The sequence below is a fragment of the Gymnoscopelus braueri genome (genome assembly GCF_963280865.1).
Source record: "Gymnoscopelus braueri genome assembly, chromosome: 7".
Classification (NCBI taxonomy): domain Eukaryota; kingdom Metazoa; phylum Chordata; class Actinopteri; order Myctophiformes; family Myctophidae; genus Gymnoscopelus; species Gymnoscopelus braueri.
This window is the reverse complement of record NC_137608.1, coordinates 31988269-32015382: the sequence shown is the minus strand read 5'-3', so window position 1 is coordinate 32015382 and position 27114 is coordinate 31988269. Positions and strand designations below refer to the sequence as shown.

Here is a 27114-nt window from a genome sequence, read left to right as displayed (position 1 = left end):
TTTCCGGTAGGAGACACAAATAATCTACTTTGTGTCTCCTACCGGATACATTAGCCGGTAGGAGACGGGAATCAAATTATTAGCTTAGGAATGCGACAAAAACAAAAAATAATCCATGGATTCAAGGCTTCATAGGGTGTGCAATTGATAGAAAATAAGTCATTTATTGGGTGAACTCCTCCTTTAACCTCACTAAAACTTTCCTCCGAGGTGGAAAGACTGGTGATGCGAGGTTACACTAAAACTATGCCTAAACCTAAAGCTAACCCTAAACAAACTATGCCTAAACGTAACCCTAAACTTAACCTCTCAAAAATGCCCTAACCATAAACTTAACCTGATTTATTGGTTGATTGAATACTTTATTAGCAGTTTGCAAAAAAAAGCACAGGAAAATACAGTTAAACACAAGGTCTGCTGAGAGCTTAAACCCAAGAAAGCCTATGGCTTGTTTCTATTGGGGTCCTTAAATTTGTGCTCAATTAATCAAACCTCACAAAAACTATGCCTAAACCTAACCTTAACGAACCTTACAGTCACAGGAGCTATAGCCTCGGAAACCCATGGCTTTTTTGGTAAACCTAACCTCAAAACCACGCCCACCTGGTCGAAACACCGGGAAAAGAGAGAGTCCGGTGACGGTGGCTGCGCGCTGGCGTCGCGCGCGGAAACCCCCGATCTACAAGCTCATGGCGCGTCGCGGCGCTACGCGCGATGAGCTTGTAGGTCGGTCGTTTTCGCGCGCGACACTGGCGCGCAACTAATCGCAGGCTCCAGGAGCAATACCCCCCGTTGCTAGCTCAGCTGGAGAGAGAGAGCAAATACAAATGTAAATGTTACTTGTGGTTCGTTATGTTAACGTAACGGCCCGGGGCCGCCAGTCGCGTTGGTAACGCCAATAAACACCTGGACTTGAAAAGTGAGAAGTGAGTGTTCTTCAGCCAGCTATACGCAACTGTCTGTTAGCTAACCGCTACCCTTTATAGCGACGATTTTGAGTCAGATTGTCGTGTTCTTCTTGTTGGCTTGGTGGCCTGAGTGAGGAGTGTGTGTTCGTGCTAAAGTGAGGACAGTCAAGTCATGGGAATGAATGTCAAGGTTATATCTTCCTAGATGTCCGTTTGTCTGTCTGTCTCCAACCACTAACGTTACAGCGTGGGCTCCAGGCGACCAGGCGTCACAGTTTTCTGAGAACTGAGTGGGATTACCTCTAGTTAATCTTCTTAATACTGTGTCAATCAATCTAATTATATATTAGCCCAAATGAGACCAAATGAAATGATCTCGCCACTTAGTTTCTATCCGTTTCTAGTTTAGCTTCGTCTTCGTGGTAAATGTATGGCTTTTTGGCCATATAATATAATGTATTATCTCTTTATAGCGTCTTTTACATTGGGCTGTCTCTTCTTCACTAAAGGTACAGCTTTGAGTGGGACCCTTCAAGTCTGTGAGGGTTGTGGTGTGTTAGGGTGATCTGATGTCACAGCAGGACCCTGGGGAAGAGGGGAGTCTCTCTCAGGCTGCCCCTACCATCAACGTCCAGGACCTGTCTGACAACAGCCCCACTCAGACCCCTGTTGGAGGAAGTGCAAATGGGGAGCAGGTGATTTGTTTGTGTCCATTACAGTGTGTTTGTTGTATCTGTGTACACTTATGCTGTATATGTAGCTCTGGTCCATAGCGTTATAGAAGGAGTTCACACTATGGACCAGAGCTACTGTATATCTATGCATGTGCAAACATAGACCTTGTACTGTGCTTGCTACTTTTTTTTTTTTTTTTTTACAACTTTATTTTACAGTTTTTATGTTACATACACGTATATACACGTACAAATGTATAGCATTTTATACAAAAAAAGAGATCGTGTTGATATAACATACAAGACTACATAAACACACATACCCCCCCCCCCTCCCCCCTCCCCCCTTAGGCTTCAAAGAAAAAGCAAAAAACAAAACAAAGCAGTGGGACAAAGATTACAATCAAAACATAATTTTCACAATTCTAGACAGAGAAACCTCTCCTCATTTTATATAACAGGGACAGTTTTTCACATCATAAGTCGGACACAGATAGAAATGTACAAAAATAATAATAATAACAATAACTAAACGAACAGTTTTAATTAAAGGAAAAGTCTTCAACAAAATCAACAAAGGGACTCCAAGCTAGAATAAAGTTGTTGCGGGCTCTACACACTCTATATCTGAGTTTCTCAAGAGGTAGGAAAGACAAGACTTCTTTTAGCCATTGCGAGAAAGAGGGTGCTTTATCGGACTTCCAATTTAAGAGAATCAGTCTACGAGCTAATAAGGAGGCAAATGCCAAAGCGTTTGCTTGTGGAGATGTGACTGTACAGTTAGGGGGAGCCAAAAATGGCCGTGTGGAAAGAGGGAGTTCTGTGCTTGCTACTTACATGTCTTCTATTTGTGTCACTGGGGGATGTTGAAACATGTTAACTTTTTTGGCACATCAAGGTCAGAGGACACAAGGACAATAACATATTAGGCCTGCCTGGGCTATAGTTGGCATACATATACATACCAATATCTAGTAACTACTAAGTATGGCTTTCAGTTCACAAGGCTTTAGTGCAGAAGGCACGTAAACAGATTTTGGTTGCCACGTTCTTGCGAACGTTATCATGCAGGTAAAGTCCACTGCCGTCATTCTGTGTACAGGATAGGGTGGTGCTACTTTTTGTCTCCGCCAGGCCGAAGGCATGGTGGAGAGTATGTTTTACCCTCTGTCCGTCCGTGTGTGTGTCCGTCCGTCTTGACCAACCTAACATTGGTCAAGCTTCACGTGACATCACAATATGTAATTGGTAAGACAGAATTAATCAGGAACAGTTTTACCACCTCGCCTGGTGGAGACCTGTGCTCCTCGTAGTTGTTACTGATTTAGTTCTCAGGCATGGTATTTCATTCCAGATTATGGTCTTTTCTGATGAAAAATAGGTGTATATAAGAATGCCACTTGTATTGCTATGATATTGTTCAATTCTATTATTGTTGAAGCATGACTGTGCTTCCTTAAATCTGATTAACCGTTGATGATTAAACTGAGATGAAACTGCAAATCGCTTTTCTGATATGGCAACCATTCATTTGACAGATAGATACCATTACCTTTATTGATCCCTATAGATACAATTAAGATTTAAATAAAAGTAAAAATGTAATGTAATGAGGTAAAAAGTCTGAGCTAGATCTTTCACCACCAAGATCTTTCACCACCAATGAACATACATCTTTTGTCAATGAATGCATATATACTGTATGTACAGGTGCATCTAATATATATATATATTCATATATTCTAAATTCATTGCACATAAAGTGAAATATTTCAAAGCTCTTTTTGTTTTAATCTTGATGATTACAGCATACAGCTCATGAAAATGAGATCCAGTATCTAAAAATATTAGAATATTACATAAGACCCCTAAAGAAATCATACAGAAATGTCAACCATCTGAAAAGTGTGTTAATTTATGCACTCAATACTTGGTCTGGGCTACTTTTGAACAAATTATTTCATCAATTTGGTGTGGCGTGGAGGTGATCAGCCTGTGGCACTGCTGGGGTGTTATTGAAGACCTATTTGCTTTGATAGCAGCCTTCAGCTCATCTGTATTGTTTGGTCTGGTGTCTCCATCTTCCTCTTGACAATATCAAAGTCTGAGTTGCATAAATGAACATACTTTTCAGATGGTCGTCATTTCTGTATTATAAATCCTTATTTTAGTGGTCTTAAAGAATATTCTGAGATACAGGATTTCTGATTTTCATGAACTGTATGCCGTAATCATCCGAATAAAAAAAACAGTTTGAAATATTTCACTTTATGCGCAATGAATGTAGAATATAATATGAGTTTCATTTTTCAAATTATATTACGGAAATAAATTAACTTTTCCACAATTTTTTTTTTAGATGCACCTGTATGTACAGCCTATTGGCAGTGTACAGTATATGTCTTGGGGCTAAGTAGTGTCAGTCAACCTACATTGTAAGTAAGTAAGTACACATTGGGTATTGATAATATACAGTCAAAACAGTGAATATATTCGGTATACCATCTATCAACAGCAGGGACTGTTTTACTGTGGCAGTCAGTGGCAGCCTCACACTTTTTGAAACTAACGTACAAGTTGAACAGCAAAATGAGACAGTAGGCTGTTTATTAACGAGAGCCAGATGCTAATGTAGCCTGGTTTCTGTTTGCCATATGATACAGCGAATGATAGCCTTGTGTTTGAATGTGTGATATCCTGTGTCTTTCAATTGGTTTGTTTACGAGCTGCAGCTGAGTCAGGTGTGGAAAGAAGAGAGGAGATGGCTCTGTGAGGAGGACAAAGCGGGTCTTTGTGCGTCTGACCAAGGGAAGGTCTGACGCCTGCCCATAGCTGCTGCTCATTGCTACTGTCCATTGGTTTCAGGTTTTGTGATAGGAGCTGAGTGGAAGGACACCCTGCTCAGTGCAATTCCTTATTCTTGAACGCTGCAATGAAGAAGTAACGTTGAGAGCCTTGGGCATGCAGGTGTTCATATAGATTTTGACTGAGATAACATTTCCTCAGGTGTCACTTTCACCAGTGCTGGATGAGGCCACCCCTTCATCCACTTCCTCCTTCGAGATGCTGGACATGGAGTCGGTCCCGCCCCCTTATCAAGAAGTACACCCTCATTGGTTTTACTGCCGACTGACTGACAACAGCACCTTATGGCATCCGTTCAGTAGAGAGGATTCTGAGAAACTAGAGAATGCTTACACCACTGGTAAGTGTGTGTGTGTGTGTGTGTGTGTGTGTGTGTGTGTGTGTGTGTGTGTGTGTGTGTGTGTGTGTGTGTGTGTGTGTGTGTGTGTGTGTGTGTGTGTGTGTGTGTGTGTGTGTGTGTGTGTGTGTGTGTGTGTGTGTGTGTGTGTGTGTGTGTGTGTGTGTGTGTGTGTGTAAATAAGTTTGGTGTGTGTTGAGAGTGCATGCACACAGTCACACACGTAAATCTAAGAATAGGCAATTGATGTGGGTGTGTGAAAACCATAGATTTTTTTTAAGATTCAGATACATTTATCTTTCACTGGATTCACTGATCAGAACATGGTCAGGTTGGCTAATAATTCATGTTGCTTTCTGGGCTGTTTCTCCCAAAGGAGCACTAATTTGGCCTCCGATTATCTTAGAGCAGACTTTCACAATACCATTTACTCTAGGCTATTCTTGTCCTTCATAGACACCAGCAAATAAATGAGACATTTTTAAATGTATTACTATTTGGGGAGAGAGAGAGCTATAAACAGAAGTCGGAAGGATGAGATATCACAACTATCCTGTTGCCAACACTGGCCCCCTGCCCAATGGGGCACTTGGCTGGGTCCGACGAAAGAAGATCCAATGCTATACCAGATCCAGTGCTAGACCAGATCCAATGCTAATATAACCTTTCAAGCTCAAGAGTCTCAAATGTAGGTTTCATCTATGTTGATCGTATCAGTTTCCTGTGTAAATGATACCAGCATTGTTGACGCCCCATACTATCCATTCGTATTCCTACTTGCTAATTTATTCATTTGTAACTCAGAGAGGAATTTCATGTGTAGTAGGGGAGAAGGAGGATGTGGTGGTTGCCGTGGAGGGAGAGCGATATGATGTGCGTGTCAAGGAGAGGGAATGCCACGCAGTGTACTGGGAGCAAGCTCCCACCGAGGTACGTCGCTGCACCTGGTTCTACAAAGGAGACAAGGACACCAAGTTTATACCCTACACGGAAGACTTCAGCAAGCGTCTGGAGGTACCTCGATCTGACACCATAGCATAACCTGCATCTGCATCCTCCCACTGCCCTCTGGGTTCACCAGCTCTGCTCTCCTCTCTCTCTTCTCTGTTGACCCCCAATCATTCCAATCTCTCTCTTCCACTCCACACCTTCGTCCCTCTTCTCGTCTTTTTGAGGTCCATTTTAAGTGTAAAAGCTTGTTGACCTTATTGTAAACCTTATTGGTATTGTATTGTTATTCTGGTCTTTCAGGAAGCCTATATGATAGCCATGACTCTGGATGAGTGGAAGAGAAAGCTGGAATTCCCCTCAGGAGAGACGGTCATCCTGCACAATCCCAAGGTTAGAGCTGCTCACAAATTAGCACAATAACCTGTATTCAGATTGAGATTGCTTTTGTTTCAGTTGCACAAAACACAGTTTGGAAAAATAAGAATTACATAATGGGGAGAATAAAAAATAGTGCCCACAAAACCACAATAGTTGTAAATGTATGCATCAGAAAGATAAGATGAGGTGACTATGAAATAGCAAAAGTTAGTAAAGCTATTGCTATAGCTTTGACGTTTATGTTGATGGAGGACGTAGTTGAGACAGTATTTCCATCGAAAACAAGAAAGGGGCACACGGCAGAGCACATATCTCTGCCAGGCCAGGTGGTCTACCCGGGGCTGTATAAGAGGCTGAATTTGACAGGGAGGATTTGAAACATTGCGTCCACCCAATGTTGTTGGACGCATGCACTTTCATATAGTAAGCATTGTGTGAGCAAAAGCTGATTGGGTATGTCATGGCAAGACTGTCAGGTACATGTCCTAGGTGCCGTGGTGTGTCTCTGTCTTTGTGTGTGTGTGTGTGTGTGTGTGTGTGTGTGTGTGTGTGTGTGTGTGTGTGTGTGTGTGTGTGTGTGTGTGTGTGTGTGTGTGTGTGTGTGTGTGTGTGTGTGTGTGTGTGTGTGTGTGTGTGTGTGTGTGTGTGTGTGTGTGTGTGTGTGTGTGTGCGCGTGCGTGCTACGCATGCACATGCATAGTTAATGTGATGTCTGTGTGCCTGTCTGTCTCTCTGAGGAATTGTAACACAGTGGTGTACTGTGCTAGACGGACAGCTTGCACTGATTGGCTAGTTCCACTCCCAAGCCTCACAGACACTTATCCCATAACTTGGTGGGTTGGTAGATGTTATGAATGCAGAAAAATTGCATAGTTGTAGTTGTAGATGGATTGGAAGAATATTCAGGGATTGAGTTCCTTGCAGCATGCCGCTGATCTGTGTAGTAGTTAGAGAGATTAGTTGCAGAACTAACACATAAACATACAAAAACATACTCTCCACCTTTGCCGTTCCAACCTGGCAGAGATCATTATTAATGTATAACAATTTTCAAGATATAGAACTAGACATACGTGTATATAATGTATCGCACTATTAATTTTGTCTTCTATGTATTCTCCATAATGTCAGCTGATAATGCAGTATCAGCCGCTGGGGTTACAAGATGAGTGGGTCCACTCCCCCTCTGAGCAGACACGCCCTCGAACCGTCAAGAGGGGGGTGGACAACGTCTCTGTGGAAATACCAGATGGTGTGTGTGTGTGATATTATTAGTTTGATGTATAAATACAAATTGTGATGTACATTGACAAAGTGGAATACCCAACCATCATGTCACAGATGTGGTGTTGCACCATTCTTATAGTGATATGAGAGCCAAATGGCCGCCATTGAATTATGGTCAACATTTGACTGTTCTTGATCATACACCAGTACAGCCACGGGCTAAACTCCCACTTTCCTTTTCTTAAGGTGAGCCAGACAAGGTAGACCATCTTGTCTTCATGGTCCATGGAATCGGTCCTGCATGTGACCTTCGCTTCAGATCCATCATACAGTGTGGTAAGCAGTAGTGGAAAGTAACTAAGTACCTGTACTCAAGTACTGTACTTAAGGACAATTTTGAGGTATTTGTCCTTTACTTGAGTATTTCCAATACTTTTACTTCTACTCCACTACATCTCAAATATTGAGGCAAATATTGTTTTACAATTATTTGAAAACTTGAATTACTAGTTACTTTGTAGATTTTGATTTTGATTACGAAACAAACATTAACCACTTCAGCCCTATATACATTTCGGCCATTTGAAAATAGCCGATCTACAAGCTACAAACATTCGGCATAATAAGTACCTTTTACTTTTGGTACTTTAAAGGTATCATGACATTCATTTTCACTTTTTTTATTTTCAATGTTTTATTTGGGGTTTTATGACCTCAATTACACCCAAAAAACCTGAACTTAGAACATTCAGTGGATTTTCTGTGGTCTGGGGTTTTCTGAATAATTAGGCTGAAAAGTAATCTGAGCTTGGCCCTTCGACAGTGAGGTCACAGTCGATTAATCCCGCCCACTCTCCTCCTCGCCCCTCCCCTCCCCTATCCTTTCCTTTGGTGGGGGCGGAGCAGAGGCGATGATTGACAGGCAAAATCCCTCACCAGCGACACCCGCAGGCAAAGATTTCTTTTTTCATTGCAGTTGAAAAGGCTTTAGAAATGTGAGAGAAAAACACCTGCCATGGATCACTGGAATGGAATTTTCACTTGAATTTACACTTTTGAAGGACCAGGACAAAGACTTTGAATGTGGTGTAAAAGTGAATGTCATTAAACCTTTAAGTGCATTTTGATGCCAATACTTTTAAACAGTTTTTCCCCCTCCTTTTCAGTGAATGACTTTAGGAGTGCATCCCTGTCCCTACTGGCCTCTCATTACAAGCGTGGCCAGCTGGAGGGCAAGGTGGGCAGAGTGGAGTTTCTACCGGTCAACTGGCACAGCGCTCTTCATGGAGATGCCACTGGTGTGGATGAGTAAGTATACACTAACTTACGTACCGAAGAGAACTGTAAAGTTCAAGTGCTTTGATTGTAGCTTGTGTTTATTCAGTGCCTGCAGGTCCTGAAAATCAAAGTATTTATGTTTTAAATTGTGTTTTTCTAATATCTGGGATTGAAAAGTCTTAAAATGCAGTTGGTTTTAGTTGAGTCTCTTCTTAACCCTTTAAGACCTGGAACGCATCGGTGTCATTTTAGATTTCTTTGGCTATTCAAAAATAGCAGATATACAAGCTCATAGCGCGGCACCGAGTGCTGCGCTATGAGCTTGCAGATCTGCTATTTTTGAAAAAAAAAATGTACTTACTGAAACATGCACTCTCCCTGTTATTGTGTCTATCATTGTCAAACTCCTTTCCCTCTCCTCTCACCATAGGGACATCCAGAGAATCACTCTGCCCAGCATCAGCAGACTGAGGCATTTCACCAATGACACTCTTCTAGACCTGTTCTTCTACAACAGCCCCACCTACTGTCAGACCATAGTGGACACAGTGGCCTCGGAGGTCAACAAGCTGCACACTCTCTTCAGAGAGAGACACCCCAAGTTCACAGGGGAGGTTTCTGTAGTCGGCCATAGCCTGGGTATGCAGAACACACACACACACACACACACACACACACACACACACACACACACACACACACACACACACACACACACACACACACACACACACACACACACACACACACACACACACACACACACACACACACACACACACACACACACACACACACACAGCTATGAAAAAGAAACAATTTAACCAAGAGAAACATTTGACCTTTCCTCTGTTGTCATCAGGTTCATTGATCCTGTTTGACCTACTGACCAATCAGAGGACTGCATCAGTCGCGACGGCCAGGGAGGAGGTAATGGAGTATTCGTAATGGCAGATAGAATATAGAATGATCTGATCAGTTCTATTGATTGAGGAATTCTGTGCAGTTAGAAGTTAGTTATCTGTCATGCTCTGTTTTTCAGACAGCAGCTGCTGACGAGCCCTGCCCTTTGACCTGTGATGCCCTGGAGCAGGCTCTGCTCAGACTGGGCTTACAGGAGCACCTGTCTACACTACAGAGAGAGAATCTAGATTTGGAATCACTGGTAACACACACACACACACACACACACACACACACACACACACACACACACACACACACACACACACACTGTTGTTTCTCACAACGATAACAGTACAAAGACATACATGCATACATACATACATACATACAGTACACATGCAAAAACAGTACAAGATAAATTGACATCCCGAGTTACATATCTGTTTCTCTGTTCTTTAAAGGTGCTATGTCAGGATAGTGACCTTAAAGATTTAGGAATTCCTCTCGGACCCCGCAAGAAGATCCTGAACTATGTCAGGAGGAAACGTGCTCAAGAGGTCAGACACACTCTGAAACTCTCCAGTTAGCGCTATGATGTTTTACGGGGTCAAGAGACCATAAATCTGTTGTCCATCTTTCCAAGTAGGATTGTAAGCCAGCGACCGTACTCCTGCCTCCAGGGCTGCAAGTACCACCTCAGGAGGATCCCTCACCAGATGATCACCACAGTAACGAGTCTTTTGGGGCGACGGCGCACGAGTCATACTTCCTCAGGGCCCAGTCCATCACCAGCGCCGTGGACTACGAATATTTTGACGTGGGCATTGGACAGGTAGCGTGCGCGCGCTGCAGCACACTTGTTGATGCCTGGTAGTACAAGTATATGAAGGCTGTGATATGTCACCTTCCTGATTCTCTCCCCCCTTTTTGCTTGCCTGGACAGACCAATGGAGACATAGCCAAGGGACAGGTTTGTCTCACACTGTGTCCCCATGATCCTGAGATGGGTCCCTGCTGTAGTTATAGCTCTCATATTCTCTCATGCTATAAATTTACATTACACACAGTCAGAGAAGACTGGCTTCTAGAATTATGTTTTGTAATTTGAGCCAAATGCTTATAGTGGCTATTTCACTCTGTCAGGAGAAAACAAATGCAATATTGGGATTGTGGCTATATCCATTGTGCTGTGGAGGCCTACAAACCCAGTGCCAAAACCAGTGCCTGTGTCCATCCTGTCCCATACGTGTAGTTGTTCCCTGCTCTCCCCTTGTCTGTTGGTGTTGAGTGATACTTGTTTGTTCATGGTTCTGAACCATCATTGTCTATTTTTCCATACTGCAAATAACTTCCAATAGATTTTGTTTTATACATTTATATTATGTATGCTATACTTTTAGAAATGTGTGTTAATCGATCAATGTTTTATGAAATTTATAAGAGCACACTCATTTCTCCAGGTATCCATTAACTACCCACAGCTGGCGTTCCAACCTCAGAGCTTTTTCGCATTTGGCTCTCCCATTGGAATGTTCCTGACCGTCCGTGGACTTAAACGCATCGATCCCAACTACAGCTTCCCCACGTGCAAGAGCTTCTATAACATATACCACCCTGTGAGTAGTAGAGCTTTCTAATGCCCACAGATCTACATTTTTGGCACTAGCAACATTAGCAATTAGTGCAAGTCCGAACAAGCTTTACCTTGCTATAGGTAACCAATCATCTGAAGTGGGAGTTCACACCTATAATGTTCAGAAATAATCCCTGAGTTGAGTGAGTTCATAGAGGAGGGCGAGAGCTTAAGAGCAGGCAGGGGAAAGTCTCTTAAAGGCAACTTTTTGTTTGACTTAATGTTTTTAAAAGTGCAGTGACAGCAATTTACTACCATGAACTCAGTTTCACTACCTTGCAGTTCTTTTGAGATTATACTACGCTTGCATGTACTGTAGTAACAGTAAACGTTCAGAGCAAGCTGAGGTTTTAGCGTGCACCACAGGAAAAAAACACCAATCATGTCATCATACAGCGGTGAGTTTATGAAAGTGTTCTTGTAATCCTTTGATAAATAAATGTGTCCTTTTGCTTTATCTCTAGTATGACCCAGTAGCATACCGCTTAGAACCCATGATAGTTTCAGAGGGTGACCTGGAGCCAATGCTCATTCCTCACCACAAGGGGCGCAAGAGGATGCACCTGGGTATGTCTCCCTGTTTCTGTTGGCTTTTCTTGGCACTCTGGGGAATGACATCAAGTGTCAAATTAAACAATGTAAAGAATGCTAGCCAGCACTCACATTCTGTCCATTCAGGCACTTCTTATTTTATTTGAATAGACAGGCAACATGGCAAAGAAACAGACGTGTTTCAGCTCTAAGCCTTAAGCTTAGAGCTGGAACTGAGCACCCGGCAAGTTTTCCCTATAGTTAATGTGTTACGGTAGTTGTGCTCACATTTTAGGACCCTTTAGTCAAATTTAACAATAACATCTCTGTCTCTGTCCCGTAGAACTGAAGGACAGTTTGACTCGTATGGGTATGGACCTGAAGAACAATGTTTTGGGATCATTAAGGACTGCGTGGCAGTCTTTTTCCAGACTGCCTGTGGCTGCACTGCCCCCACTAGAGGAAGGAGAAAGCACAACAGAAGAAAACCTACAAGGGCCACCTGGTATAAAGCTAGCATCCCTAACTGTACTTATGTCTGCATGTGTGTGATGGTAGGGGTGTTTGGATGTATGGATTTTGTGCGTGTGTCTTGCCAATGTACATCTAATCTTGTCTCTTCCTAAACTATTCCCTCCCTGCATGTAGCCCATTCCCTCTCCGCTTTAACCTCACCCTCAGTGGTAGGCGCTGCTTCTGCTAACAGGGACGAGAAAAGGGATGATTTTTGGACTCAAATGCTGGAGTGGCCCAAGGCCCTTCATATGCATTACTTCCAAGGTAAGCCAGTGGAAGTACATGGCTACAATGACTTGAGTGAATGAACACTTTGCAGCTCATTGTTGGTTAGTGTTGTTATCAACTACTCGAGTCCATCCCACTATATACAGAGAACTCTCTTCTGAGCTTCCTTGTCTGCTGTTTATTTATAGTAGGGTCAAGGCAGGCATGCTGGAAGAGGTTTTAAGCAGAGGGGAGCTGCCAACTAAAAGTGGAAATATGGTGTCATTGCTTAGTTTTTTAGTGCAGCATATAGTAGGTGTACTGTTCACAAAAAATCCAGGCGCAGAATAAGCTAATACACTAACAACCAAAACTGCACGGCACAACAACAAGCCCATGTTAGCCACAGACATTAACTGCACAGCGGCATTGTTAAATAATGTCTTGCCTGGAATTATAATGCAACAAACATAGCCATGGTGTGTTGCTAATGAAATGTATCACATGGTAGGCTATATCCAATCTATCCCGGATGTTACTTTACACATGCATTACAGCTAGATGTGTCAGCCTCCACCGACTCATAGTGCTTTGCAGCCAGGTTTTAAAATGTAAGCTGGAGAATGATCTTCTGGACATGGCAACTAACACAAGTTAAACAAACCTCTTTGAGCAGCCCCCCCTTTTGTGCGCGCAATGCTGTCAGAAATCTGGGCAATCTCCTGGGCAGAGCTGAATGTTTTGTACTTGGCCAAGTCACCGACTTCAGCCAGCTGCAATTTCAAGCATGATCTATTGATCTGTTTTGGGAGTTGACTTGAACCTCATTCAGTCCCGAAAAATGTAGATCGGCAACAGCTAGACTGGCATCAAATCACTTTGCAGTTTGCTTATCCGGTCTAGAGCGGATGATGAAGTAGTCTGTGTGTACATGACTGTATATGTGTTAGGAAATTATTGGATACAGTAGACAGGCTCTACACCGGATCAGAGCATTAAACCATAATAGAAACCAGGATTTTCACAGGCACTGGATAACCTGGTGATGCAACATTATCAGCAACAATGAGAGTGGCTTCTCTCTGACAGCTACTCTCATCCCCTCTTGGTCACATTTTTATCCTAGTGCTGTTACTGATGTCACTGTGCTTCTCCTGAGTAAATTTACGTTTTATTTTTTGCGTTTGTTCTTTTACTTTACTATTCAGCCACCCACCGCAAGGGGGGTTTGCAGCCCCCCACTTCCGGTGCATATGGTTCAAGGTTCAAGGGGTTTATTGTCACATACACAGATACAATACAGTAAAGGTAGCAGCATTGTAGACTTAAAAAAACTGGATAAATGAAAGCTGTCAATTCGAAATAGAGTGGAAGGAGAATTACATCTTTGTCAAAATCGAGGTTGGGAAGCTGATGTGCCTGCTCTAGAAGAGGTATATTATTTGACCTTATGAGTGCCCTTTGTATGCACTTAAGTGAGTTTATTTGGGACTTAAGGGAAATTATAAAACTGTTATTGACATGATGGAAACACTGTCTTCTTCTCAAAATAAACGGTGTATCTTTACCACTGATTCGAGACCAAACTAAATGATCAATTTCTAAATACTGTCCAACTGTATTCATAATCCTCACAGATCACTCCTGTGATGTCAGTCTTTAGGATAAACAAAAAAACACCTTTTGCAATGAGATTTGATTACCTCAATATCTCACAGAGGTGATTCAGTTTGTTAGGGACCTGTTCACTACTGATGTGAGGCCAGACTTGTCTGCTAAATGTAAACTGAGGATAGTTGACTTGGGTCCCCTCCAGTTAACTGATAAATATTTATACTGATGCTTGCATAACTGGTTGACATGCAAGCATCAGTTGATCTACAAGAGGAACAAGTCTGTGGTCTAGTAACATTTTGGACAGAACCTATTAGTTACGCATTAGGAGGTGTATACATGTACTGCAACCGCGTTATAGACATAAAAATGTGTTTCATTATTTACAAAAGTTGATGCACAGTCACCTAACTGGCCGCAGTCATGGCATTAAAGTGAATCGGTGGCAGAATATTCTAATGTTCAAGTGCTGTGTACTACTAGTAGCAATACAAAATGTGAACGGAATCTGCACAACCCGTATCTGTAGTCCTGTTATAGTTTATCAAACTTTTTTTTTATGTCAGACATTGTATGGGCTGAGGATAGAAACTGTTACTTAGCCTGCTGGATCATAACCAGATGCTCCAGTACCGTTTGTCAGACGGTAGCAGAGTGAACCGTCCATTGCTGGGGTCACTAGGATCTTTGATGATTCTGTGGGCCTTCACCCTGCTCCTCTGGATGTAGAGGTCCTGCATGGCTGGCAGCTCAGTGCTGGTGATGCACTGTTTAACCACTCTCGTGGATCTTGTGGTCGTATTTTGAGCATTCTCTGTAGCAGGCAGTGATGCAGCCAATCAGGAAATCCTCTATGGTGCACCTGTAGAAGTGAACCTGAACCTGAACCTCTTGAGACTGCGGCGGAAGAAGAGCTGTTGTGTTCCAGCTTTAAGGACGGTGCCCATGTGATGTGACCAGCCCAGGTCAAGTCATGTATCCTGTCTGAACCGGTTAGGGCTCTCCCTAACCCATCCAAACAGGATCTGACATTGTCAAAACTCAGCCTCAGTTCCCCATGCATTCATTCAGAGTTGTAATCCGGCAGCTACTCGATTGACTGGTTTCTCTGGCTTTGATTTGTACAATAGTGTCATCATTGACTGGTAAACAGAAGATGAATGACCACTGACTGTCCACTGTGGTTTATTGCAAACAAGAAGATCTAGGTTATTGATGAAGAATATTTCCTCTCGTATCAGTTAAATCAGTAGTGTGACTGATTTAAGCTAAATGATATAACCTACAGTATGTAAACAATATACTGTATGTAGCCTAACTCTACACTATTGTAGGTGTAGTGTAGGCCCTCACATTCCATGCAATGCTATGTTAATCTTACTCTACACTCATCCCTCATTCCCTATCCCTTAACACTACTAGACCTTTACCTGGTCCTCCCTTCCGTCTGCTGTTGACACTTCCAATTTATTCATACTCTTTTGTTCTTCAATTCAATTTCATTCCTCATTGTCTCTGTTTGTGGTTTCCATTCTTCTTTCTTCATCTGTTTACCCCGCTTCCACATTGCCCCACTTCCACATTGCCCCGCTTCCACATTGCGGCTCTGGGATCCAACTAAATTTAAGATGCTCCTACCGAAGGTACAACAAAACATGTTTTCTTCCCATACCTTACATGTCTCCTAAGGAATAGATGGAGATGGTCATGAAATATGTAGCGTTGAAGTAGTCAGACTTACCTCCAACAAAGTTACATTAAGCTTGTCTCAGTCACTCTCAGTATGGTGTAAATGACACAATACTGTGTAAGTTGAAATAAGACACTGCTCACTGCTGAGTGAAATGTTAATACTGTCTGGAAATACAAGCCTGTAACATCAGTGTAAGTAAGAGATACAAGTTACAAGTAGCCATTCAGAGTTCTGAAGAAGAAAGCATTGCTTACTGATTTATGAACAAAACGGCAGTACATGGCTTTATAAGCCACATCAGTGCTCTCACTCTTCTAACAAAAAAGCAGTGCCAGTAATTGTATCATGTTTCTTTGATCTTATGTCAATTAAACCATATACTACATGGTTTAATGTTTTCATGTGGGAAATAATATCTGACAATTTACTACCGCATATTTATCAGTTGTTAAAGGTGCTGTACTTTTTTAAGGTTAGGTGAGGTCAACTTCATTATCCCCAAGGGGAAATTGTTGGTGTGGTAAATGCATTCACATTCAAAATAACTCTCATTCAAAACCGTACACATTAAAATAAGTCCCACCCAGAACATAGAAGATACATCCTGAACGCAGCCTATAAACGTAAACTAGGGCACAATACAGTACAAAGCAACCAACAGAAAAACCTAATAAGCATATAAGTATCTTAAAAAAATCTAAATGTTCAGGATTTGCAGAAGACAGTAGCTCCAGTGTATTAGTTCTCCCCTGTCCATTAGTTAAACCGTTCCCTTATTTTCACAAAGGGATGTGGTTATTTATCCTTCATCATATTTTCCCCTGTTTTACCCCTGTCAATACAGGCATGCACGAAGAGGCAGAGTCTCCAATGTCGTCAGGGGAAACACAGGCGTGTGATATCAAAGTGGGGATGTTGAATGGAGGACGAAGGATTGACTACGTACTGCAAGAAAAGCCCATTGAAAGCTTCAATGAATACCTGTTTGCCATCCAGTCTCACCTTTGCTATTGGTGAGTCATACATACACATGGGGAATATGAGGATGGGATAATAGTGCTCTGTTGTGGACTATTTGTTTCAGATCTATTTTGCTGTTTAGTTTTATTTTAGTTAATTGTCTTTTATCAGGTCATCTTTGTGTTTTTGAAAATGTCTTCTTGTCTTTGTCTGCCAGGGAATCTGAGGACACAGCGCTTTTACTGCTGAAGGAGATCTACGACAAGCTGGGGATTCCCTTTGAGCAGCCACAACAGCATTAACATTTCTATGAACGCAGACTTGGTTATTGACAATTTTTACGACCGACAGTAGTTAATGAAAAACAAATGAAGGAAGATCGGCCAAAGTTCATAGGCTGTACAATCCTCTCCCAGACCGTCTTGTCGTCCAAGTGGCCTCTCCTCAGACCAGGGTCTTTTGGAGAGTGATTTAGTTCCGAAATATCAACTCGCACAGCGAGTTGTTCACTTGAGTGCCTCTGTTGGAGGCGCCGAAGGACCGTTCAGGTTCACAATGGAAAGTAACTTTTTCTTAAAGGCTCTGCTTACAGATGGAAGTTTGTTTCTAATTGAGCATGCCTCATATCAGCATTTTCATTTTGGGGTTTAGGCTTTTTTTAGTTGTGTTTTTTTACTGTGCAATTTCACTTACAAAAAAAATCACATACATACTGTACATACAGTATATACTCACTTACTGGTTATCCAGAGCCATACCTACTGTTATGTTTGTGAAAAAAGGACAACTTTGTGGAAGAGGTTGTCTTTTAACTTGTATGATGAAGGATCTCTTGCAATCTCCAGCACGTGAGACCATCTGTAGAAATTAGACCAGTCTCTCTACAGAAGGTCAAAGCGGGTTGTTTTAGAGGGCTAGTTTGACCTTGCCTAAAACCTTAGAATCCTTAATATCCCTTGTCCAAAACAGGTAGAGTTGCGCTTAATTTATACTGCTGTACGGCGGTGTTGCACGCTGAAAATATATCTACAATCTCACAACACGTCGCACCGCGACACGTTGTGAGGATGTAGATTGGCTATTTTCAGCATGTGCCAAAGTATAAATCAGGCTTTATTATTGTATTTTACTAAAATACATTTTGTTTCCCGCAAGGATAATGCAGATTTGCATCTTGTCCATTACGCATCATCTTGATGTTTATACTGTATGCCAGTATATAGGCCGCTTTACAGCTAATGATGCTGCTCATGGAATTCTTGTGCAATATATAAATTATGTCACTTTGTCCTTTGATTTCCCAGTTCTAACCATTTTCTTACTGACATGGAAAGTAAACTTAACCATGCCGTTGTTCTTATCGCATTTTTGTTTGTTTGAAGCGAAGGCTATGCAAGCTTTTATGACAGATATGGCTAGGTGAAAGCTGTCTTTTGAAGAAATCTGTCAGAATTGCAGATGGTTGGGAAAAAATTATGCTTGATGGAGAACTGCTTAGTGTTGTCACGTAGGAGTGTGGGCAGTACATTTCTGCTGTACATGGTCGGTAACACCCCAAGGTGTGTGTGCCAAGCCTTCTCCTTTCTCTTCTCTCTGCTTTCCTGCTGCTAACCCCAACATTCAACCTCAGCAGTAATACATTCCCTATCCTGATGTAAGCTCATTTACTTGGCAGACTGATGTCCAATATGCACAATTTTTTTTTGCACAATCCAAGGGCACAGACTTTCTTGTCCTCACCTGTATTGTATGCATCTGTTTCTTCTTTCCCCACTTGAGTAAATTATTTTTAAAGTTTCATATGATATACTAGACATTGGCACTGCCCCACAACCTATACCCTGTAATATTTGTAAGTTGTACTTCTCACAATTAATTATTCTGTTCTGATGTGCAGATAAATGTCAGCACTTCTTTTCCTTGCAATATGACCTACACTTAAATCTCCTACTACTCCAGTGTTCTCAGTTTACATTTAAAGTGTTTTCCTTGAAACTCCATGACTGCTCACTGTCTCATACTAAATGGATCAGACGGATGGCCACAGCTGTAAGCCTAGCCTCTGTAATCATTGATCCCCACTCAATAACTGGCTCTCACCAGTCTGTTTTGCACTTCATACCACTATATTGGTCTAAACCAAAAATAAATTATTGTTTTTATTAAGAGAGACTATAAGTATGGTTACATGTTGTGTGTGCCATAATAAAATATTAATAGCATACTGTTTTTTGTGTTTCCTCCCCCAATATATTGATTATTGACACATACTGTAAATAAATCCCTGCAGGATTGTAACAGGATGAGGTTAGTGGCCTAATTAGCTCACACTATACAGCAGTGGTTCCTTTTAAAATCTTGAAGGGCATTTGTGGCCCACCCAGATCCTGACCATCCATTTTCAGAGCAGGATTATTTCAATAATCAATCAATCAATGTGTTCTGGCTTGGATCAATGAAATCAGTAATGGTATACTTTAAGGTCCTATTTAGCGGTATCACAATGAAATTAAATTTCAAGGTTTAAAAAAAAATACCATAAACTTAAAAAAAAATATATATATATATATATGTAAATATATATATATATATATATATATATATGTAAATATATAGTTATAGTTATAGTTATATATATATATAACTATAACTATAACTATCTATATATATATCTATATATATATATATATATATATATATATATATATATATATATTAGCTCCATAAAGAACCTCTCACTCCGCTATACAGCTCCGAGATGAGGTTCTATGTCGTTGTCATCCAGAATCGGTGGAACGTCCGCCAAGGCTCCGCTGTTTACCCTTTTGTATGCATCGTATCCCAAAACTAATGGTAGATTCCAAACCGCACAGATGTTTAAGGTTTGGTCCGGAGCATAATATTTTAGGTCCGGAGCGAAACTACCCGTTTAAATCGCTTATTTAGTCAGCCTGTGGCCATGTTTCCCATTCAACCCGGAAAACCCCCCTACGTCCGCTGCCAGTACTAATCGCGGTTTGGCTACAATGGGAAACATGGCCACAGGCTGACTAAATAAGCGATTTAAACGGGTAGTTTCTCTCCGAACCTAAAATATTATGCTCCGAACCAAACCTTAAACAGCCGTGCGGTTTGGAATCTACCATTAGTTTTGGGATACGATGTATACAAATTACAAAAGGGTAAACAGCGGAGCCTTGGCGGACATTCCACCGATTCTGGATGACAACGACATAGAACCTCATCTCGGAGCTGTATACCTATAGCTGTATAGGTATTTCATCACTGTAAATTGGGTTCTTTCCATCGTCCTCAACCATGTGCCACGTTTTGAGGTCAGTTTTGTTTTGTCTTCTGTCCAGTTGTACTTCTCCAGTAACGGTGATACTTGTTGTAATAAAGGGAGCAAGTACATTAATGCACAGCAGTCTCAGTGTGCCAGTCTGGAGATGATAGACTTATCTGATGAAACGAGGTCAAAGCTATTTTAGTGGCTGTTGTAGTAGCTACCCATTCATGTCGATTATGAAATATTCATAGCATTTTGTAATGCATTGACTTTCAATGCTGTTGTGTGTGCATGGAGTGTTTATACTGCTGAAAATGGGCTCACAGTGGGAGTAGATCAAGACCTCAGAGTGGAAAAGGCGTGACTCGTGGTTCACTTGAGTGGGAGTAAATATAGGCCTATAGGCCTACACTAATCTCTCATCTCCAAGACCAGCCTATTCATATCAGCACTATCTAGCCTCAAATTAAATAGCTAATTAAGGCCAGCATGAAAATAAGCTTATGATGGAACTTATTTTGTTTACTAATTTATTACTTATTTAAATTAATACAATTATATCATTACCATTCTAGTATGTTAATGCATTATAACTACCTGCGGTGGAGGTGGTCTTCTCCCTACTCTTCCACTGAGAAATTGATCCCCTGGGGGTGTTGGGTAGGACACCTGCTGGTTCACATGTAGTGCTGCCTGAAGCAACATATATCGTCAATAGCCTATACTGTGATGTCTGGCATCTCAATACTGGGCAAAAACTGAGGACATACTGACACAGACAGACGGATTCCAGAAATGTACCTTTTTGTCCATATCAAAGGAGATCACCAGCACTAGACAGGTTTAATGATGAGATAAGGCTGGCATTGTTAATCTGCTTCTTTTACTAGCAGCTCTTCTATAAACCACTATCCCTACATCCACACAGTGGGGTGACTCATAGGTCTGCACTCTGCATTTAATTGGAAGTAATCGATCGAACATCGTGATTTTTTTATGCTTCACAATGATGTAATCAGACATCTCATCTGGTCAGTTGTTGCACCTTGTCCTCTTCTCCACATCAAAACGAGTGTTTATAGCCTCAAAACTGTACCCATCTCCTATCTATTAGACTCACGGAGCAACAAACCACAGAGGACATTATCATTTGACCAATGGCACTGATAGTAAGCATAGCGAGCAACAAAGACAAAGAATCATCATCATTAATAATCGTGGCTAAAATGTGTAGTTATTAGCAGAATAATCAGGATCATTTTAATCGTAGCCCTAATCCAGCATAATCAAATTCACTGATACAGAACATTCTCAACAGGGCTCTGCAAGCTCTTCGCAGATGGAAAACGATGTTTTTGTGCTAACTCAAAGCCATCATTACCAACTTTTACTGTAATGATAGTGAAGAGCTTTTATGTGACAGTGGTTATATTGTTATTGTATGGTCATTGTGAGGTGTGGCATGGAATGGATGTTGTTAGGGCAATGTTTAATTTAGGTTTATGGGTTATAAAGTTCTGCTGACAGTTAAGACATTGAAGCATCCATCATACAATGTAATAATAAAACAGGTGCATGCATGCATGCGTCTATGGATGGGTGTTTTGTTATGCTAATGAGGGCCTGGGAGGGAGGGCATCCTATTGCATTCTGGGCCACAGCAGGTAGTTTAACAAGAGAAGCTGTGTTTTGCTGCCACTGTCCTCTCCTCCTCCTCCTCCCACCATCCCTCTTTCCATCTCCCTCTCCCCTCTCTCCTTGTCCTTTGAAAATGTTATTCTGTTGACTGACAATAGAGTGAGTCTTTTCTCTGGAACAATGCCCCCCCCTCCCATCTAACCCTCACTGAGTGCTATTATTGTGCTAGCTTTTAAACTGGCACAATTGGCCCTCCCAATATTATCTATTTACATCTCTCTATAGGTCATGTAGTGCTTAACAAGTGACTGTAATTTGCTCTATGCGAGAAGGCCTGTTTGTGGTCTGTGTGAGAGAGAGGATGGAGGGTTGAAAGAGAGAGAGAGAAAGAGAGAGAGAAAGAGAGAGAGAGAGAGAGAGAGAGAGAGAGAGAGAGAGAGAGAGAGAGAAGGGAGGGAGGCGGGGACTGCTAGCTGAGTGGTTCTAATGTGAACTGTACTCCTGGGCTTTCAAACAAAACAGCATCAGCAAAGAGAGATGAGGGGAGAGAGAGGAAGAGAGGACTTCAGTCGGGAGAAGGTCTATCAAGTGAAAGTACTGTGTCAGTCATGAAATACAGAGCTGTGCTGGCTGAGATAAGATGAGATAAGGGGCATGGTTGAGTGGCTTGGCTTGACTCTCACAGTCCAAAGAAGAGGAGGCAGAAGTGAACTTCTGAAGGACATACAGAGCATCTGGGATAAAACTGAGACGCCACACGAGCAGAACTCGCCCTTGAGAGCCGACATGGGGGGCTCCCTCAGCCAACACAGGAAGAACTCTGTCAGCTCCCCACAGAAGAAGAGCAGCATGTAAGCTGAGAACATCATCATTCATTGTTTGTGTGTGTGTGTGTGTGTGTGTGTGTGTGTGTGTGTGTGTGTGTGTGTGTGTGTCATTCAGGAAACTCTAGTTAAGCATTATTGATTAAGGACAGGAGATAAATGTTGCCCTTCTGTACTGGAGATGTGACCTCCTTTTTATGAACTCAGTGCCTCTGTATTCACTACGAAAGCAGTTAAATGGTAACAGAACCTTTATGCTTACTGAAGATGATAAATTATTTATCTATTCAAATCAAAAGGAGAGAATGCATGCACTGTGGATGGTGAACTCATTGACAGATTCAATGTTGAGAGAGAAGAGAGACTAATCATGCTCATTAGTAAAAAGTCTAATTTAATAAACGTGAGCTGATCAAGTCATGCCCTGGGCCCTGACATTAATGCTGTACTGAAGTATTCCTTTCAGCCCTTCGGCTGGTCTGTTATTGTAGCTGTTTAAACCCTACTCTGCGTTAAATTAACGCTCAGAAATGTACTTTGTATGGCCAAGAACAGTGGTAACATGGCTCTGATCTTGACTATTAAGCTGTGTTTAGTGAATCACATAACACTGCTTGTAAATCTAGATGGAAATTACAGTGGTGTTTTAAAAATATCTCATAGAGTTGATTGATTGATTGATGAATTGATTCCATGTTGTAACAACACCTACAAAAATGACATTTGCTGTCCAAAAATATATTATTCAAGGATAAGAAAAGTCAATGTCAATCAATCAATCACTTTACAATACATCTCTATAAGAGAATACCAGCACTCACGGAACTGTCCTTTAAGGCACTTTTATTTATACATTTAATTTGGCATGATATACTGCAGAGCAGACAGAACACATGCGTTTCGGTGTCAAGCCTTCATCAGCGTTGTGCGTTTTGCGACAATCAATCAATCAATCATTGTCTTATTTCGACAGAAGGCAAGAAAGCCAAATTGTTAAAGAAGCCGACTATACATACAGTAACTTATAAATATTGTTGCAATTAAACACACAATATAAAAGAACGATTGCCCTATAACCAAACCATACTGTGTCACATAAACCACTTTTTCACACTTAGTTTACAATTCTGCATCATGGTAATGGTTTTAATTCTAACTGGAAGTTTATTCCACGCAACAATATTATGATCTATACATTTTTACGGCATCTTCCTATTGTCCATTCATTACCACTGAAGAAGCATATTTTACCTGCTTGAAAGTGTTGGGAATGAACATGATACTTAAATATTTGCCATCATTCAAACTCTTCCCCCTCCCTCTCTTTCCTCACTAATCCTTAGTAACAGACAAGTTTTCCACCACCAGATGATCCTATGGGATCTCCATGGTTTAATCTCCATTTTACTAATACTATTTTTTTTAGTAATGAGCTACACACACACACACACACACACACACACACACACACACACACACACACACACACACACACACACACACACACACACACACACACACACACACACACACACACACACACACACACACACACACACACACACACACACACACACACGCACACACACACACGCACACACACACACGCACTTTAAGCCATATTATGTAGCCACCACCAGTCATGTATTTACTGTAAGGCCACCATGGTGACACATTTCTCTATGAACTGTGTTCACACATTAAAACAGTGTTGCTTCACATGTTCTCAAGCAGATGTTTGGAGTGATTCACCCTGAGTGGCTCAGCTGCAGGCTTCACACAGATCTGAGAGTCGGAAGGGTCTCAAAGGTTCTGAAGCAACCTCTGTTTGATCATAGAGCTCAGGGGCCAACTTTACACTGAGCTCTTTTGTTTCAGGGATTACAGATATACGCTGTGCGATCACTTTAATTTGCCATGCAAATGCAATGTAGATTTGCCTAAAATGTGTGCGGAGGGATAGATATGTGTGAGGATCGGTGCTATAAGGATGAAAAGCTGAGCAGCGGCCTGGGTTCTTAGCCTTCCATTCTTTGATCTATTTTTAGTTTGCTTAATCATTCTGTTAAAGTGGAACAGACTTTAAATCCCAGATGCGGATCCTCTCGTTCTCCATCTCCCTCACCACCAGTGGTGTAAAGTACATTTACTCAAGTATTGTACTTTTACTTTACTGAAGTATTTCCAATTTTCAATACTTTTACTCCACTACATCTCTGAGGCAAATATTGTACGTTTTACTCCACAACAATTATTTGACAGCTTTAGTTACTAATTACTTTGTAGATGAAACTTGAAATGGGACATTCATTCTGCATAATACTTTAATGAGTACTTTTGGTACTTTAAGTATATTTTGATGCCGATACTTTTGTACTTTTACTCAAGTGCATTTTAAATACGGGACCTCTACAAGTAACAGAGTATATCTACAATGCAGTATTGATACTTTTACTTCAGTAAAACATGTGAGTACCATCACTTGGAAGAAGAAGTGCCCCCTGTGTGTGCATTTCACATTCCTTCCATCCTGCAGTAGGCTGAACAGAGGTCTGAAGTACTTGTACACCCATAGACCCACATATTGTGGAAGCAGCAAGATCTGGGGAATGGAATCTGGGATAAAGAGAGAGAATTAATTCAATTTGAATGAATCCGAAGAACAGTGGGCCAAGGGTGTGTGTTGTCTCGCCTACTCTGTGTGCATGCATGTACAGTACTACAGACACCATGGTTATTGTGTGCCCTTTGTGCCCCCGTATTGCTGTGCACAATGACATCATGTTTGTATGTTTGACTATACTGTAACATTGGTCCAACACTCTGCGTAGGAGATTATTGTAGAGATTGTGTCGGCTGCTTGTGGCATAATGAGATGAGAAATTAGGCAATATTGTGCACAAGGATCTTTTTTTTAAATAGCGTGTTTGTTCAAGAACAGGATCTCTCTCCAGCTCTCCAGCTGAATAAACAGAAAATAAATGTTCAGGTGGGTTGCACATTTTCAAGAGAGTGCCCGTTTATCACCTTCAATTTTATATTGTTCCAGTTCCAATTTTGTCTGCTAATTTCTTTGTGTCATCACTTCCAATTTCACTTGTTTATCCTGTCTCCTGTATGAGTTCTCTCTCCTGATTGGATAAAATTGGTATACCGACCTGAAAATGCATTTTCTGTTTATTAAAGAGCTGGAGAGACGAGGAGACCCCTGTTACGGAACAAACACTCTATAGCAATGATTACTATCAGAATATATAATTATTTAACACTTATTTTAACAAAGGAATATCACTTACCCTATTAACCGACTTATCTCTATACCAGCACGCTCTGACCACTGGCTATCCAGCCGGCTGGATAGCCAAAAGGCCTTACTTAACCCCCACATGAACCCACAATTTTTCACTGCAATTTCCCATTGCAACAAAAAAGTAGGCACCTATTTTTCAAAGATGTGCATATTATGAACATTAGTGGTGTGTGCCACGTGTTGTCAGAAAGATGGTGCAGGTCTCTTTCTCCCTCGATCCCCCGGGGAAGCTCATGCTATCCCACACTATCCACAAACATTTCTGGAAAATCTTTGTACTTTTGAATATTTAAATATTTTTCAAAGCAAGGACTCCAGTACTTTAACTCAAGTACAAGTTTGACGGAGCAGCTTTCACTTGTAGCGGAGTAATATTTGACCAGTACTATCTATACTTTGACTCAAGTACTGGGGTTGAGTACTTTGTCCACCACTGATTATAAAGTAGACTAGAGTACTGTATGTACTGTGTGAGTGCACCAAGGCTGAAGTGGCTCCATTCAGCCCAGCTCTATTTATGTCATGCTAGTTTCTTGCTCTGATTGTAGCTTAACTGGGTCTTGTATAAAAAATGCAGCTAGATAGTAGGATGTGAACACTGAAAATGCATCCCAGTTACGCATCAAAGGATTTGCAGCATATATAGGCAACTCCCTCCTCTCTTTCTCTATCTGTCTTGAGCTCCCTCTCACTCTTTTCCTCTGAAATGGAGGTAATGAGATCAGCAGTACAGTTGTTGATCACACATCCATCTCTCTTCCTCGGTGCACCCGGTGAACTCTGTCTCTCGGACTTTGCCAGACTGTCTCTCTTTCATTGTCCACCTCTATGTATCTCTTTCCCACTATCTGTGTGTGTGTGTGTGTGCGTGTGCGTGTGCGTGTGCGTGTGCGTGTGCGTGTGCGTGCGTGTGTGCGTGTGTGTGTTGGCTTAATGCACAATCATTTTTCATGATGTAATGTATTGAAGACCTGAGTTTCCCCAGAGTAATATCATCTTAGCTAGCTGACCTAGTTACAGGAACTGTGCCAATCGCTGTACTCCTCTGCTCTCTGTACCATGCAAATACACTTAATGGTTACCTCAGTGAAACCAGAGATGTGCTGACTATGTGATGTTCCCAGAGGTGTACATCCATGGGTACGGGTGTGCATATTCATCATTCCTCCTCTCTCTTCCTATTGCTTCATATCTCCTCCCCTCTCCTCTCCTTTCCTTTCCTCTCCTCTCCTTGCTGTCTTGTTTTGTCTGTTCTTTTGTCTTATTATTAGTGTAACCTTTCAGATATTCTTGCTTAACAAGAAAACTAATGACTGACTGACTTGCATAAATAACAACTGACCACTAGATGGCATGATACAGCTACCATGACACA

At 41.5% G+C, this 27114-nt stretch overlaps 2 protein-coding genes across 4 annotated transcripts in view; both read left to right on the top strand.

The window, feature by feature from the left end:
* Positions 1-786: 786 nt before the first annotated feature.
* On the top strand, positions 787-18889 carry ddhd2 (DDHD domain containing 2). Of its 3 annotated transcripts, none has more exons than XM_080432816.1 (19): positions 787-926; positions 1418-1603; positions 4589-4787; positions 5608-5798; positions 6036-6125; positions 7245-7365; positions 7587-7676; positions 8507-8648; positions 9049-9257; positions 9481-9548; positions 9661-9783; positions 9986-10081; positions 10171-10356; positions 10985-11140; positions 11622-11724; positions 12032-12193; positions 12337-12468; positions 16563-16731; positions 16896-18889. In XM_080432816.1, exons 2-19 carry the CDS (start codon positions 1478-1480, stop codon positions 16978-16980), a joined length of 2448 nt encoding a protein of 815 aa, XP_080288942.1. In that variant the 5' UTR covers positions 787-926; positions 1418-1477; the 3' UTR covers positions 16981-18889. The 3 variants fall into 3 exon arrangements, with proteins under 3 accessions (XP_080288942.1, XP_080288944.1, XP_080288943.1); XM_080432817.1 differs by having other exon boundaries at positions 810-919; XM_080432818.1 differs by lacking the exon at positions 12337-12468.
* A 3302-nt stretch (positions 18890-22191) lies between these two features.
* The window catches only part of LOC308088025 (transforming acidic coiled-coil-containing protein 1-like), a 28955-nt gene continuing 24032 nt past the window's right edge, over positions 22192-27114 (top strand). The window contains exon 1 of the mRNA XM_080432344.1: positions 22192-22456. Within this exon, the coding sequence (XP_080288470.1) occupies positions 22260-22456 (197 nt within the window). The 5' untranslated portion in view covers positions 22192-22259. The remainder of the gene's footprint in view (positions 22457-27114) is intronic.